An 18,525-nucleotide genomic window follows, 5' to 3' on the forward strand; every position below is an offset into this window, starting at 1 on the left:
GCAACCCACGGCTATATAGTCTGTGTATTTACACATGTTAAGCTGCCGTAGTTTCTTTAGAGGATAAGATACAAATGCATTCAATAAATATTTGATGAATGAAAGGAATGAGATGAAGAGGTACAAGGAAAATGATTCATCTGCATTCGGCCCAACATTTATTGGGCATGTTATTTGTTAGGCACATGCTTAGTATCAGATCCAGAGAATATAAGAAAGCACGAGTAACTTTCACAAGATACAATAATATCTAATTAAAGTGCCTGGGGCCACGAGAACCCCTTTCGCTTCTATAAAAAACAGATTAAAAGAGAAACAACATGTATCCCATTTGTTTACAATAAAAAAAAAAAAAACAGATTAAAATTAGATTCATTAAATCTCACAAAATAAAAAATACACACATTTAGTTTTGAGTTTTTTATTTTGTTTCAGATGGCTGAGCAAGGCATCTACATTCCAGAACCTCTTTACAGTCATTAAACATGTGAAAGGCACTTACACATAAAAAGGCAAGGAGAAAATTGGTCACGATTGTCTAACAGGGAACATGAGCCCCCAAATAAATTATCTTACAAAAATATCAAGCTTGCTTTTCCATTTTCCTACTACTGGTAAAAATGAAAAAAATTACTTTCACATTTTAAAAAAGTCTATAAGCTGGTATATCAAGTTATGGCTATTATTTTTTTACATATTAAGTCCTTCAAATAAATATCTTACACAAATTAAGTTTTAAAAAATCGGTCAAGTATTTACCCTATATTTCTTTGGTCCGCTAACAGACCATTTATCAAACTGACATTAACTGGACTGTAGCTCATAACTACAAATAGCAATATGCATATCACTGACCCTGGAGGCACAAATGTGCATATCATGTACTCCTGAAATGGCTAATACTGCTGTATCTACTACTTCCATAAGTAGTTTCACCCTGTACAAATCCTCTATCTTAGCTTTTTTTTTTTTTTTTTTTTTTCTTTTTTCTTTTTTTTAACAGTACTAGGGATTGAACCCAGGGCACTCTACAACTGAGCCATATCCCCAGCCCATTTTATTTTGAAATCGGGTCTCACTAAGTTACTGAGGCTGACCTCAAACTTATGATCCTTCTGCCTCAGCCTCTAGATTTGCTGGAATGACAGGCATGAACCATTACATCCTGCATCTTTTACCCTATCTTGAATCAAACTGCAAGGAAAGAACAAAAAACAATACTTACCTATTGCAGACACTTACAGGCATTGTTAAAAAAAAAAAAAAAAAAGGTAAAAATCATAAAACTTTTTAGACTTAGGATTATTGAGGGGGCTGGGGACATAGTTCAGTTGGTAGAGTGCATGCCTAGCATGCACAAGTCCCTGGGTTCAATCCCCAGTACCACCAAAAGAAAGATTATAGAAAATGGGATAAAAGTCAACACTGCTTTTAAATTCCTGAACATACAGCACACAGTCAGTGCACTCATGGAGAAAACAAGTGAATGAATATTATAGGACTCTGGCTTCTATCTGGTCTACTCCTGTTGTTCTATTCTAAAGTTTTACATGGTCTTGGATGATGAAAGAGGCTTAATAAAATGTTACATTAACCAACTTTAAGAAGTACAGTGGAAGGGTACAGGACTTTTTGTTATCTTTCCAGACATTTAAAGCTAATTTAATTGTATTTGTAATTCGTTATTTTTTACTAATAGTATGCTAAAAACAAAATTGACTGGATTATGGTTTTGTCCACACCTTCAACTCTTATTGCTAAAATATGCAAAGTGAATCCAGTAGACACTTTTTATTTCCAAAGTCCTGAAAGATTAATCTAACTTTAAAACAACAACAACAACAACAACAGTTAACAACTAAACTGGGCTGAGGACAGACACAATAAACCAAAGCTGTGCATCCAAAACTCTAAAACACTAATACTTTCCATCCAGGATAAAAAAATGAGCATCCAAAGTAAAGAGAACCACAAGACTGATCAAGTAACCAATCAAAAACCACTTCTCTGTTATTTGAGCTAATAGTTACTCGGAGCTTAAAGTTTCCACCTTCATTATTATTGGTAGTTCCTAGAGTCACAGCTTCGATGTCAAATGTGACAGTGGATCCAGAGGTAACTGCAGGCAACTGATTAGTCATTTCTTTTCCATTTACAAAAACTGCACCTAGAAATGTTAAAGATGTCATTCACCTGTGAGCAATAACTGTGAGATAATTTAAAAAGCCTCCACATAACTGATAACACAGCTAATTTCCTAATTCAGAAAAAAATTACACTTCGGAATGCTAAATTGACATCAATAATGAATTTAAATATTCTAATTAATATCATCCTAAGGCAGGAGAAAAAGTTATAGTCCTGGAGATTAAACCCAGGCCTCACAAGTGCTAGGCAAGTGATCTACCCAGCTTTTTTTTTTATTTTTATACTTTCTTTTGAGATAAGGTCTTGGTAAATCTCCTGGCTGGCCTTGTACTTGTGATCCTCCTGCCTCATCCTCCCAAGTAGCTGGGATTATAGGTAGGTACCACCATGTGTTGCTCATTTTAGAATTTTGGTACAGGTTCAACTCTCATCCAATAAACTATAAATCTCTCATGTGAATGGCATCAAAAGAAACCACTACAAAATTGCAACCTGTAAGGGCTGGGGTTGTAGCTCAGTGATAAAGCACTTGGCTAGCCTATGTGAGGTGCTGGGTTAAATTCTCAGCACCACATGTAAACAAAAAAAGGTTCACTGACAACTAAAAAGTACTTTTAAAAAATTACAAACTGTAAAATAGCAAGATTGTTTCATATGGATTAAACACAAATCTTTTCTACTTAATGCTTAATACTATGCTGCAAAATATTAAACTGTCTTAGTAGTGATTTTGAGAAGTGGCTGTGGACTAAGGGCCCAAAGAGCATCTGAGATTATATATAGAAAATTATATATATATATATATATATATAAATATACACATACACTTGCCAGGCACAGTGGTGCGAACCTCTAATCCCAGGTATTCAGAGGCTGAGGCAGGAGTATCTCAAGTTCAATGTCAGCCTCAGCAACTTAGCAAGACCTTGTCTCAAAAATAAAAAGGACTAAGAAAGTAGTCCAGCAGTAGAGTGCTCGTGGGTTCAATCCCCATTACAGAGGAATAAAAAAAGTAATCCTGGGCTAGAGGAATAATAGCTCAGGGGTATAGAGACTTGCCTAGCAGGTGTGAAGCCCTGGATTTAATCTACCTCACTGCCAAAAAAGTAATCTTTCTTTATAATTTCCTAATCTACAAAACGAGTATGGAGAATTTGGATTGACCTATGAACTAAAGAATCAAGAGACAGACTGTTCAAATCCTAGTTTGGTAGCTCTATGAATTTAAGCTAATTACTTAACCTATATGGGGCTTTAGTTTTGATCATCTATAAAAATGGGCAAATGGGCATTACTCTACTCCTGCCTCTAAATGTAGTTAGATTAAATGACTTATGATGGATGTAGTGGCACATGCCTGTAATCTCCAGAGGCTGAGGCAAGAGGATTGCTAGTTCAAGGCCAGCCTCAGAAAATTAGCAAGGCCCTAAGAAACTTAGAGAGACCCTGTGTCAAAATAAAAAAATAAAAAGGGTTAGGGATATGGTTCAGCAGTAAAGTGCCCTGGGTTAAATCACCAGAACCAAAATAAACAAATAAACAAACAAATAAATAATTTGCTTTTGCCTTCATTTATTTATTTTTTAATTGCAGTACTGGGGATTGAACCCAGGTCTTTGTGCACATTAAGCAAGTACTCTAACACTGAGCTAAATTCCCAGACTGATTTATTATTTGTAAAGATTTAAAACAATGCCTGGCTGGGTATAGGGGTGCAAGCCTGTAATCCCAGCAGCTTTGGAGGCTGAGGGAGGCGAATCAAAAGTTCAAAGCCAGTCTCTGCAACTTAGCGAGGCCCTAAGCAACTCAGCAAGATCCTGTCTCTAAATAAAATAAAAAAGGGTTAGGGATATGACTTAGTGGTGAAATGTCCCTGGTTCAATCCATCCCAGGTACGTACGTACGTACATACCTACATACATACATAAATAAATAAATAAAATGATGCCTGGTAAAGTCTGAGGATGACGCTCACTGCTACAGTACTTGCACACCATGCACAAGATCCTGGGTTCAAGCTCCAGTACTGCTCAAAAACTAAAAATAAAAACCGAAATCTTCTCATCTTTATATGTGTGATGTTGGGACAGACTCATATTTTATTACAGTAATTAACATGTTTCAAGAAGAATGATAGTTATTTATCTCTTACCATTGGTACTAATGCATACAGCTTGATCTCGCTGCAGAGAGTCATATCCATTCTGCTTCTCTGCACATACTCCTATACTATCTCTTCTGTCAGGCTGTCCCACAGTTTCAACTCTGTAAATGAGGCAGAAAGGTTGTTTTGTCTTAAAACAAAACAAACAAACAAACAAACAAACAAACAAACAAACCCAACAATCATATCTAATAGCTACCACCTTAAAAAAGCAATTCCAATGCTGGGCATGGTGGAACATACCTGTAAGCACAACTGCTCAGGAGGTTGAGGCAGAATTGAAAGTTCAAGACCAGTTGGGTAAAAATAAAAATAAAAAAGGCTGGGGATGTAGGTCAGTGCTTGCCTAGAATGTATGAGGTCATGGATTTGATCCCCAATATCGCAAAAGGAAAAAAAAAAGCAATTTCATCACAATTGCTCTTTCCTACATAAAAATAAGTAACAGTTGAGAACTTACTATATTCCAAGCACTGTTTTAATATTTTATAGAGTCATGCACTACATAAGGACCTTTATTTTTTAAGGTGTAGATGGACACAATGCCTTTACTTTATTTACTTATTTTTATTGGTGCTGAGGATCGAAACCAGTGCCTCACACATGCCAGGTGAGTGCTCTACCACTGAGCCACAACCTCAGTCCCATAAGGACATTTTGATCAATGATCGAGTACATATAAGATGATGGTTCTGTAAGATTATAGTGGAGCTGAAAGATTCTCATCACTTAGTATTTTACTATATCTTTTCTATGACTAGGTACACAAATATTTACCATTATATTACAACTGCCAACAGTTGTATAGGTTATATATATCTATATATAGGTTGTACAGGATCAATAGGTTATACCATAAAGCCTTGGTGTGAAGTATGTCACATCATCTAGGTTTGTGTAAGTATACCCCATGATGTTTGTATCATGAGGAAATAGCTTAATGATGCATTTTCCAGAATGCATCCTTGTCACTAATCAATGGAATCTTTTCTAATCCTAAAACAACCTATGAAGTTGGTGCTATTTTAATCATACCCATTTTATAGATAAGGAAACAAAGGTAGAAGAGAAAACACAAAGCTGCTGGAGATGTAGCTCAGTGAGTTTGCAAGACCCGGGTTCAATCCCCAGCACCAGAAAAGGAAAAAGGAAAGAAAGAAAAGTAAGAAGAAAAAACAAGATTTAAAAGGCTAAATAGCTTGATTGATCACCTGGCTAATGGCTGGTGGAATGAGGACTGAAACTCAGGTACTCTGGGGTCTATATTCTTAATCATTTATGGAGAGCAATGATAGCACATTGCTATTTTATGTGCTGATGCTAGACACATGGGAAACTGTTATTTTTGCCATTATAATAATGTAACTATTATTACCATCACTTAAAACTTCAATATAAGAGTCTTAGATGATTTGCTTATAATTTAACAAGGAATTAAAACATTTAAAATGGACCCTTATAGCCAAAAAAGAGATTATAAAAATGGTGGAATGAGACAGACATCATTACCCTATGTACACGTATGATTACATGAATGATATGAATCTACATCATGCATAACAACCATAGAAACGAAATGATGTACCCCATTTGTATACAATGAATCCAAATGCAGTCTGTAAAAAATAAAAAAATGAATAAATAATTTTTAAAAAAGAGATTATAGTTATGAGTATACTATTTTGTTTGGAGAACTTCATATGTGGAAAGTTTATGCTTTTCCTTTTGCTTCAGTTTTAAATCTGTCAATATATCATCATGTACTACAGAAACAGAAAATGTAAAGGTAGACATAATTCCTATTAACCTGGCTCATCTTTCCCTCCACTCCAGGAAGCCAGACTTTGCAAAGACAGAAAAAGGAAAATTGGTGTGCAACAGAATGTGGCTTTTCAAAAGGCAGATGTGAATACTGATATTTAATGTAGCCTCAAAATATCTTTCATCGTAAAGCATGCAAAACATGCAGGAGTGCACTAAATATGTGGGTAGGTTTCTAAGTTACTTCACATCTGAGTCATCAGTCTGAAGTATGGGGAGGAAAGGATAGCAGCAAGAGGCAAAATATGAAGTCCCAGGCCTTGCTTTCTCATAGAAATACAATTTAACATTGATATTCAGATCAAATATCTTTATAAGAATTCCAGGTGGGCATGGTGGGCACACTTGTAACACCAGCAACTCAGGAGGCTGCAGCAGGAGGATCTAAACTCCTTAGCAAGACCCCCAGTTCAAAATTTAAAAATTTAAAAAGGGCTGGGGCTATGGCTTAGTGATAAAGAGCCTCTTGTTCATTCTGCAGTACCAAAAATAAACAAATAAACAAATTCCAATAGTTAGTTAAAAAGCTGTATCTCAGGTACAGCAAACTTGAATGGGTAAAGTAATTTAACTTTACCCAAATAAGTCCCTCCTCCAAGCAGAGCCGTTCAGTGCTGGGCAAGAAGGTCCGTTTCTGTTACTGTCTCCAGGAAGGAGAAGAGCAGAGCACACTGCAGGACTTACACTCTCAGACCACAACATATTAACAGTACAGAAGAGTACAGTACTGTCATGAAAACAAGACATGTTCTGGCAAAAAAAAAAAGAAAAGGCAGCCCCAAAATAAACCCAGACATTTACAGTCAAATGATTATTGAAAAAAGTGTCAAGACTACACAACTGGGAAAAGACAAATGGTGCTGAGAAAACTGGATGTTCACATGCAAAAGAATCATGCTGGACCCTTATCTTCCACCATACACAAACACCAGTAAAAATAGATTAAAGATTTAAATATAAGACCTGTAACTATAAAACTCCTAGAAGAAAACTTGGAAAAGCCTTAGAACTCTGGCACTGGCAATGATTTCTTAGATATGACCCCCAAAGCAGAGGCAAGAATGGACAAGGACTGCAACCAACTAAAAAACTTCTGCACAGTAAAGGAAACCACCAAGAGAGTGAAGAGGCAACCTAAGGAATGAGATAACATTTTTCTTTCTGTTTTTGGTGTGAGGGATTAAAACCAGGATTTCACACATACTTAGTATGTGCTCTACCATTGAGGCACATTGCCAGTTCAGAAGTGGGAGAAAATATTTGCAAACATACATCTCATAAGGGGTTAATAGCCAAAGTATATAAAGAACCTCACAACTCAACAGGAAAAAAAAACAGACAACCCAATTATAAAATGCACACAGAGCTTGAATGGAATCCAAAAACGTACAAATGACCAACAGGCGTATGAAAAGATGTTCAAAATCACCAAACATGAGGGAAATGCAAATCAAAGCCTCAGTATCAGGGCTAGGGATGTAGCTCATGGGACTGGGGATGTAGCTCAATAGTAGAATGCTTGCCTAGTATGTGTGAGGCACTGGGTTCAACCCTAGCACCACATAAAAATAAAGAAAATAAAGGTCCATTGACAACTACAACTAAAAAAAAAAATATTAAAAAAAAACCCTCATTATCAAAACAAAACAAAACAAACTAAACCAAACAAAACAACCCTCAGTTATCACATCAGACCTTTATCATGACTGATTAAAAAAAAAAATCTAGAACTGGTTTGACTCAGTCTCCTAAGTAGCTGAGATTGTAGGTATGCACCACCACACCTGGTATTATGTTTTTTGCCACATTGAAAAAGAAGAGCAGGATTACATTATTAATACTCTAGGAAATTATTTTGAGATGAAATCTAGAACAAAAATTATCTCAAAAAAAGTCTAGTATTTGAAGATAAGTTCCAGAATACAGCAATAATCAATAAGTTGAGAACTATTATCTCTTAAAAACAACAAAGGGATAAGAAAAGGAGATAATCTAAAAGAAAAATAGGGAAAGTACAGAATCAGACAATTCACAGACATGAAAATAGCTATGGCCAATAAATTCAAGAAAAGATACCCAATCTCATCAGAAATTAGGGAAAATAACAAATACAATGAGAGATAATTTCCCATTTATTAGACAGATAAAACTTTATGAGACAGGACCAAACTCAATTCTAGAGCAAACATAAATAGGATCTCCCATATACTACCAATGGAATATAAACCAAGATGGTTACTAGGGAAAGCCAACTGGTAATACCTCATAAAGCAGAAAGGACTGATGATGTATATGAACATTGACAATTTTCTTTCTGTGTATTTTACCTAGAAACATTCTAACATGTATACAAGGAGACTTGTAAAAGGATATTCACTACAGCATTAGGGTATTGTTCATAATATTATAACCCAATATCCCAAAACCCATCAGTAAAGAAAAAGAAAACATATATAACAATTAAAAAAAATAAATTAGCTGAGTTTGGTCATATTTCAAAACATAACTCTGGGAGAAGAAGCTACAGAATGATAAGACTAGTGCAGTACTGTCTTAGTCTGTTTTGTATTGCTAAACAGAATACCAAGTCTAGGTAACTTATAAAGACAAAAAACTTATTTGCCACAGTTCCCGAGGCCAGAAGTACAACATCCAAGTACCAGCATCTGATGATATTTCTTTAAAAAATATATATTTTTTTAGTTGTAGATGGACACAATACTTTTATTTTATTTTTGTGTGGTGCTGAGGATCAAACCCAGTGTTTCACACATGCTAGGCAGGTGCTTTACCACTGAGCTAAAACCCCAGCCTGGAGATTAGGTTTTTTTTTTTTTTTTGGGTACCAGAATTGAATTCAGGGACACTGGGCAACCAAGCCACATCCCCAGCCCTATTTTGTATTTTTTTTAGAGACAGGGTCTCACCGAATTGCTCGATGCCTCTCTTTTGCTTTTTGCTGAGGCTGGCTTTGAACTCATGATCCTCCTGCCTCAGCCTCCCGAGCCTCTGGAATTACAAGTGTGTGCCACCACACCTAGTGGGATTAGGCTTCTAACACATGAATTTTGGGGGACACATTCAAAGCACAGTAAATAGTGTTTAAATAATAATAATTTTTTAAAAAATCCTGACATGATTTTAAAAGATATGGTAGTAATGGACTATAAGCAACCATGAGACTATACTGAAATAAATATATACAGAAGAAAAAAAACTCTTACAGTATAAAGGACTGGGGAGTCAGGCATCATGGTTCATGCCTGTAATCCCAGTGGCTCCGGAGGCTCAGAGGGGAGGATTGGGAGTTCAAAGCCAGCCTCAGCAATTTAGCAAGGCCCAAAGCTATTTAGCAAGATCCTGTCTCAAAATAAAAAATAAAAAGGGCTGGGGATATAGCTCAGTGGTACAGTGCCCCTGGATTCCATCCCCAGGACCACAAATGAATACATAACAGTAAAAAAGTGATTATTGAGTAATACAGACTCAAACTATCTCCTTAAAAGATACTTATTTTTACAAAGTGGAGAAACTTGGTAGGTGCCATCTTAACCTAATGTTAAAGTTAATCCATTACATTCCATCATCCCATTTATGGATCACCTACAAAACTTAAATTGACCAACAAATACAACATTTATGCAACTTTGAAAAAAAAATTTACATAATTATTTTTGATTTCAGGGATTGAACCCAGGGGCACATAACACATCCCCAGCCCTTTTTGTATTTTTTATTTTGAGACAGGGTCTCACTAAGTTGCTTAGGGCCTCAGTAAATTGCTGAGGCTGGCCTTGAACTCAAGATCCTGCCTCAACCTCCCAAACTGCTGGGATTATAGGCATGTGCCACCATGTTAGCACTGAAAAACTATACATATATTTAAGAGTTCTACCCTTTTAAGAAAACAGGTAAATGATCAGTGATAATATTTACTAGTGTCATTATTATAGTAAATCAACAAGTTCTAGTTATGATTTTCAACCTATTTTAATGAACCTGTGTCAATTTCATCAAAAATATTCCCAGAATTAAAAAACTTAGGACTTAATGGCTTAATAGCACCAGTAACAGGACAAACTAACACCAAGTGGCTCCTGATGTGATGCTCTGAGAAGAATGACACATCATTTCTATAATACTTCTGCCAAAGATACACGACTGGATTCAATCCTGAGGAAATACTCCCAAGTTGGAGAACATTCTATAAGATAACTAGCTTACACTCTTCAGAGAGTCAACACAAAGATGGAAAAACTATTCCAGATTAAAAGAGACTATAAGAGACATAATAATTAAAAATAATACATGACACAAATATTTTTCTGTAAAGAATTTTTTTTCTATAAAGAATGAAACAACTAAATCTGGTAAGGTCTGTAAGTTAGACAATAGTATTATAACTGTTAATTTTCTGATTGTGATAATCATTGGTTTTATTCTAAAATAAATATTAAGATATTTTAAATATTTTATCTGCTTTATTGAATATCATTTGCAAAGAAGTAGAGAAAAAATTATGAAATGAATACAGTATTGGGGAAGCTGAGTAAAGGGTATTTGGTAATTCTTTATATTATTTCTTTTTTCTTCTTTTGGAGCTGGGAATTGAACCCAGGGCCTTGTGCATGCTAGGAAAGCACTCTACCAACTAAGTGACATCCCCAGCAGTACTTGGTAATTCTTGTACTAGTCTTTCAATTGTTCTGCAAAGCATACAAAATACTATATGGATAAATATATATGATGAGAGAGATGTGAGGAATATGGAGACCTGGATTTTTTTTTTTCCTGGTACTGGGGATGGAACCCAGAGGTACTCTACCACTGAGTGACATCCCTAGTAATTTCTATTTTATTTTGACAAGGTCTGGCTAAGTTGCCCAGGTTGGCTTCAAACTTTGCAATCCTTCTTTCATGGCCTCCAGAGTACCTGGGTGTGAGCCACTGTGCCCAGCTAGGACCTGAATTTTATCCCTAATATTTTGTTTCTCTAAAACATAAAAACACACTTATACTTATTAACCCTGAATAAATAATCATGTATATTAATTAGAGTGTTGTGTAATAAAGGATTTGGCTGGTTTATGTCCCTTCCTGGGAGAAATTTTCCAAGTGATAGAAGTGTATCTGCTATTCATGGTGGGCCTCTCACACTTGACAGCTAATGTTAATAAGGTGACTCAAGGTGGGTCCCTAGATAGTTCACTGCAAATAAGATGTCTTTAGATGAGAACTGCCACAAAGACCAACCAGGTGATTAGAAGGTTGAAATTTGAGCCACATGGTATCCAACCTAATCTCTGGAGAGAGGAGGGAATGTGAATTGCAAACTTTGATTCAGTCAGCTCACATAATAAAGCCCTTATACAAATTTTGGATACCAGAGTTAGGCACAGGCCTGTAATTCCAAGGATTTGGGAAGCTGAGGCAGGAGGATCACAAGTTTAAGGCCAGTCCTCAGCAACTTAGTAAGCCCTAAGCAACTCAACAAGACCCTGGTCTCAAAATAAAAAGGGCTTGGGATGTGGCTCAGTGGTACAGTGCCCCTGAGTTCAATACAGACGCAACACCTTTTATAAGGTTTGGGGGTATAGCTCAGCGGTAGAGTGCTTGCCCAGTACATGAGAGGCCCTGATTTCAATTCCCTAACACCACGCACAAAAATAACCTGATAAGGCTGGGATTGTGGCTCAGTGGTAGAGCACTTACCTAGCACATGTGAGGCACTCAGTTTGATCCTCAGCACCACATAAAAATAAATAAAATAAAGGTATTGTGTTCATCAAAACAAAACAAAACCTGACGTATAATTATTTTAAAAAATCAATTATGTACGTTTCTTGGAATGCATCTATTTTATAGAATTGCATAGAAAGGTATGAATGATACCCTTTCTCAAAGGTAAAATGGTTTAAAAATAACATGATCCAAAAACGGAGCAATTTCAAAGGCAACAAAACCGCTAGCTAATTTACTCGTATTAATTTGCAATCTGGCTAATTTTGGATTTAAATAGCAAAGCATCACTAATAAACAATCTAACTTCCTTCTTCCCACAGCAAACACCTAGAACAAAGATTTTAAAAATTCAGCTATATGGCTAATAAACTTGCAAAAATGTTTAACTTTATAATAAATTCAAGAAATAACAAAATGAGAATTTTATTTTGTCTATCAGTTACAGATTGAGGGGAAAAAATAGTAACAATGCTTCAGTGACATTAAGACCCACTGCAGGAATGTGGCAAGTTAGTCTGTTAATCTCAGGAAGATGTATTAAATCATAGGTCAAGAAACATGTCCGTGTTAGGGGGGAAAAACTTGTTAGGAAAAAAAAAAAGACAAGGAAAGATGCCTTATCAAGTCATGGCAAAGGATTTTTGATACAGAAACACATTTCCCACTACATTAACTCTAAAATAGGATTTATAGTCTCTTAAAACATTGACTAAGAACTCTGAATGACAATGATGTGTCAATGTAGGTTTCCCAGCTGTAACAGACATAGTACTCTTGTGGGGACTGTTGGTAATGGGGGAGGCTACGCATGTGTCGGGGTACAGGGCACTTCATGAGAACTCTCTGTACCTTTCGGTTGTTGTGAACCTAAAAATACTCTAAAAAATAAAGCATATTTTAAAAAAAGAAATGGATAACATGAATAGTCCTAGATGTACTACAGAAATAGAAAACCTTCTAACAGGTAAAACTCTAGGATGGCAAATTCACTGGTTAATTCTGGCAAATGTGTAAGGAACAAATAATACCAGTTCTACACAAACACTTCTAGAAAACAAAAGAAGAAACACTTCCTAACTTTCTTTGAGGTCAGTCATTACCTCAGTACTAAATCTAGTTTATAAAGACATATGAAAAAAGACAAATATCCCTCTTGTGAAAAGACATAAAAATCCTCAATAAAATAATAAAAACCATATCAGAAATAATATTTAAATAATGCATAATAAAATGGGACTTCTCTTGAGAACACAACAGCTGAAAATCTAACACTGTGTGAAGAAAAAAAAAAAGACCAAATCTTTTTCTCTGTACCCATACTCAATACAGCACAGAACACTTCTTTGACCATAAATAGGCTGTTCTGTTTTATTTCCCCCACCCCCAAACAATTCTCCAAACTCTCTGGATACCAGATGGATGTCCCATAATTCAATTCAATTTTGATACTCCATCTAGAGACAGCATCAGATTCCACAAGTTAAGGGTTCATTTCCACAAGGCTGTCCCCACTTCAGGTACCAATCATAAATCTGAGCCTCACATGCAGCTGACTAACTTGGTATAAACCAGGAGTTCCCATGTCATCCTCCTCCTCTGGTAGATATTTTGATAGAATGGTCTTGGAACTTGGAAATACTTATGTTTACCAGTTTGTTATAAAGAACAGAGAGGAACCGATAAAGAGATGCGTAGGGCAAGGTACAAAGGAAGGCACAGAGATGTCATATTCCCTCTAGGTGCAACACCCTTGCAGCAGCTCATTGTGTACAGCATCTCGAAGCTCATCATACCTTGTGACTCAACAGTTTCATCTCCAGCACTGCCAACCCCCATACCCTTTTCGGAGGGTTCGTAGGTGGGGCTGAAAAATCCCAACCCTCTAAATATTTGTTCTTTCCAGGAACTGGCCCTACCATGAGGCTGTGTAGGAATCTCACTCTAAGTCACCTCACAGTGAACTTGGGTGTTATCAAAGGGGCTCACTATAAATAAAAAAGAAGGTGCTTTCACTCAGGAGATTCCATGGATCTTGGGAGCTTTGTGATGACAAAGACTTTGTATTATACTATGTAATGTAATAGACCATATCAGGAGAAGAAAAACTATATTATCTCAATAAATGCACAAAAATAATATGACAAATATCCACTTGCAGTAAAAACTGTCAGCAAACTAGGACTTGAATAGAATTTCCTATATCTGATGCAGGGTATCAACAAAATACCTATCACTGGCATATCACTGCCCTCCCCAGACCTGGAACAGGCAAGGATGTCACTTTCGACACTGCTGTTCAAACTCATACCTACTAGCCACTGTAATAAGACAAGGAAAAGAAAAATACATAACACTACCAAAAAAAAAAAAAAAAAAAACCTTAAAAATGAATCGAATGGAGGGATATAAGATATACATATATTAGAATAGACAAAATATTAAGATATTAATTACCTTCAAACTATATAATCCACAAGTTTGAGCCAATCATAATAAAAATACAACATAGTTTTTCTTTTAGAAATAGACATCCTGGGGACTGAGGTTATAGTTCAGTGGCAGAGCACTTGCCTGGCATATGTGAGGCATTGGGTTCAATCCTTAGCACCACATAAAAACAATTAAACAAAATAAAGGTATTGTGTCCATCTACAACTAAAAAATGCTAAAAAAGAAAAAAGAAAACTACTAAAAAATAAAACAGCTGATTCTAAAAGTAATATTGAAGGACAAAGGAACTAGATTAACCAAAACAATTTTGAAAAAACGGAGAACAAAGTTCAAAGAATCACACTTCTTGATTTCAAGATTTACCATAGAGGGACGGTAATGACAGTGATTATGGCAAAAAGAGACATACATACATAAATCAATAAAAAGGTTGGGTTCAGAAACAGAAACAGACTCATACACATATGGTCAAGTGATTTCTGACAAAGGTGAAAAGGCATTCAGTGGAAAGAGGATTATCTTCAAAAAATGGTGTTGGAGTCAGGCCAGCCTCAGCAAGTTAGCTAGGCACTAAAGCAATTTAGCAAGACCTTGTCTCAAAATTAAAAAAAAAAAAAAAGAACTTAGCTCAATGGTTAAGCACCCATTCAATCCCTAGTACAAATAACAAAAGAATAAAAAGCGCTGGGATGCAGATCAGTGTGGTAAAGCACCCTTGAGTTCAATCCCTAGTACAGAACCAAAAAAAAGAGAAAGTATTTGAACTACTGGAATTCAGATATAAAACAAAGCAAAACACCACCCATATTTCACACATTCTACTAAAAGTTATCTCAAAATGGCTCATAGATCTAAATGTAAACATTTTAAAACAAATCTGTGATTGTGAATTATGCAAAGATACAACATCAAATTGCATCTAAATGCATTAATTTTGTACTAAAAACTTGGCTGGGGTTGTATCTCAGTGGTTAGAGCATGCACTTGGTATACAAGAGGCATTGGGTTCACTAAGAAAACAACAAAACACTAAAACCTTTCACTCTACAAATACTTTGTAGGAGAATGGAAAGACAAACCCATCCTAAATTGAAAATATCTTAAGTCAAAAAAGCACTGAGTGTGGTGGCACATAACTGTAATCCCAGCAATTTGGGAGGCTAAGGTAGGAGGATTGCAACTTTGAGATCAGTCTCAGCAATTTAGCAAGACTCTAAGCAACTTAGCAAGACAACCCTGTGTCAGAATTAAAAATAGAAAGGGTTGGGGATGTGGCTCAGTAGTTAAGTGCCCCTAGGTTAAATCCCTAGTACCCAAAAAGATAAAAATAAAATAAATTGAATATTTCATGTAATTTATTTAATTCTCAAATCCAAAAACACTGGCATCATCAAACACTACAGTATGGGTTGTTTCCCTTGTGATTCTGTGACAAAATGGGAGCCAGGCTAGCTGCCACTGCCCAGCATCATGGAGAGGACCCTACCACACATCACAAGGCCTGGGAGAAGATCAAAACCCGAAATTAAAAGCAGGATTTCCACTGAATGAGCATTGCTTTCCTACATTGCAAACTTGAAAAATTTTAAGTTGAATCAAGTCTTTTTCTTCTAACTTCTTCCCTTAGTGCTGGCAACTTATTGGTATCTTCCTATTGTCTGTTCACTACCTCCTGTGATTGAGTCATCTCTTCTCTGAGTTCTTGCACTTATTCATTGCCATCTTCCTTCACAATTGTGACCAAAGGAAACCTAAAGGTCAGTTCTTAGTCCCTCTATAACCTGACAGATTGGAGTAGCTGACACAACTGATTACCCCCACTTGCCCCACAAGTTTCCTTCACCTGATTTCAAGGATTCCAAACTGCTGCTTTTCCAGTCTACCTCACTTCCTCCTCCTCCCCAAAACCCAGTGTTGATTCTTTTCCTTCCAACTGCTAACCATTGGAGTTCTCTAAGATACCTATACTCAGTATATGGCTAATCTCATCCAATCTCATGGCTTTAAATACAGTCTATAGGTCAAAAACAGCCCCAATCAATATCTTTAGCCTGGATGTCTGTACCAAATTCCAGATTTGTATATCCTAGCCATCTATTCCACCACTTCACCTATATATTTAATAAGGAACTTGAATTTAATTTGTCAAAGAAGAAACTGATATTCCTCCAGAAATCTGCTCTTCCTACAGCCTTACATATTGCAGAAAAATAGCAATTCTATCCTTCCACTTACTTAGTTCAAACCCCTAGAGTCATAGTTGATCTAGCCTTAGTCCCCCAATTTATCACCTCATAGGACAGGCAGCAGACTGTTAAGAGCACGACTGTGAAGATATTCTGTCAGGATTTAAATCATGATAAGAAACAGTCTCTCTGTGCTTTTTGTTCCTTCATCTGTAAAAGACAGGAGCTGGGCATGGTGGTGCATACTGGTAATCCCAGTGGCTTGAGAAACTGAGGCCTTAAACAACTCAGTGAGACCCTGTTTCTAAATAAAACACAAAAAAGAGCTGGGGAGGTGGCTCAGTGGTTAAGTGCCCCTGAGTTCAATCCATGGTACCAAAAAAAAAAAAAAAAAAAGAGTGAAAGAAAGAAAGAAAAGATAGACCAGAGCAGCCTACCTCCTAGACTACTGGGACTAAGGAAAACCACTAACACCAAAAGAAAGAAACTGGATTTTTTTTTTTTTTTTTTTTTTTTTTTTTTTTGTGGTACTGGACCTTGAACTCAGGAATTCTCTACCACTGAGCTACACTCCCAGCCCTTTTTACTTTGTTTTGAGACAGAGTCTAGTTAAGCTAGCTAGGCTGGCTTTGAACTTGCAATCCTCCTGCCTCAGCCGCCCAAGCCACTGAGATTATAGGCCTGTGCCATAGTAATTGATGGAAGTCATTTATAAAAGAGAAAATGGGAAACTGGGTATGTTGGTGCACACCTATAATCCCAGTGACTCAGGAGCCTGAGGCAGGAGGATTGTAAATACCAGGCCAGCCTGGGCAATTTAGTGGGACCCTGGGAGGGAGGTGGGGAAGAGGCGATGAAGAACAAAAAGTAAAAATACAATTAAAAAATTGTATCACAAAATCCTAGAAGCAAGGAAAAACAAACAGGAATGTCCAGGCAGGAAGCTGGAGCAAGGCCTGGAAGGAAGTGGCTGCCAGCAGACCTGAGCACCAAAATGGGCTCTAGGAACTGTTCAGATCCAGCCAGTAACATCGGTTTCTCTGGCATCAGCAGCTCTAAATCTTCCAAATACTTCCAACAGTGACAGTGTGGCTAACCAACAGAGCAGTGCCTATCAGAGTATAATTACCCTTCTTACTACTAGGCCCTTAAGTAGCTTCCAAAAACTGGACAAAGTTTGTCTTTATTCAAACAGGACTATCTGCCACTCTTATATAGGGGGTCACCCCTCCCATTTATATCAACTGACTTAATTGCTAATGCCTGAAATTCTTTTAAACAAAGGGAGAAAACACTTTCATACTATGTTCAAAGAAAAGAAAATGACAAAAATTTAACATCTGGCTAAGATGATACTGAATTTAACCAAGTTTCAGTTAATTACTCAGCCAAGTGGGGCCGAGGCTTGTATCTTTGGGAGAAGATGAAGAAACTAACAGTTTATTGAGGCCTATCAAGTGTCAGGCCAAAGACAGAAGATGGGAAGCGGTGGACTCAAATCATTTCATGTAATATTCAATGTCTTACTCAATAAATATTTACTGAATGATTTAAGAAACAAACCTAAGTGTGCAATCTATCAGATCTATCTCCCTGTGTCCACAGAGGGAGAATTTTTTGTTATTGTGTTGCTGTTTTTGTTTTTTTTTGTATTGGGGATTTAACCCAGGGATGCTTAACCACTGAGCCACTGGGATTATAGGCATGTGCCACTGTACCCAGTCACAGAGGGAGAATTTAGAAAGCAGAGCATCAGATCAAGTGGTAGGAGTCTCCATCACTAGGGCATAAAAGGTCATATAAAAAGGAAAGGAAGCAGGGCTGGAATTGTGACTCAGTGGTAGAGCACTTGCCTAGCATGTGTGAGGCACTGGGTTCAATTCTCGGCACCACTTAAAAATAAATAAATAAAATAAAGGTCTATCAACATCTAAAAAAAAAAAAGGGAAAGGAAGGGCTGGGTGGCTCAGTGTTTTAGAGGGAATACTTGGCACACAGAAGGCCCTAGGTTCA

The 18,525-nt window shown here is 36.7% G+C and overlaps 1 protein-coding gene across 1 annotated transcript in view; it reads right to left on the reverse strand.

Annotated features, from left to right (window-relative positions):
* Positions 1 to 405: 405 nt before the first annotated feature.
* Positions 406 to 18,525, reverse strand: part of CRLF3 (cytokine receptor like factor 3) — a 46,729-nt gene continuing 28,609 nt past the window's right edge. The window contains 3 exon segments of the mRNA XM_079130492.1: positions 406 to 1,946; positions 1,948 to 2,167; positions 4,301 to 4,413. Coding sequence (XP_078986618.1) covers positions 1,919 to 1,946; positions 1,948 to 2,167; positions 4,301 to 4,413 — 361 coding nt within the window. The 3' untranslated portion in view covers positions 406 to 1,918.

Source organism: Sciurus vulgaris, assembly GCF_902686455.1.
Source record: "Sciurus vulgaris genome assembly, chromosome: 3".
Taxonomy (NCBI): Eukaryota; Metazoa; Chordata; class Mammalia; order Rodentia; family Sciuridae; genus Sciurus; species Sciurus vulgaris.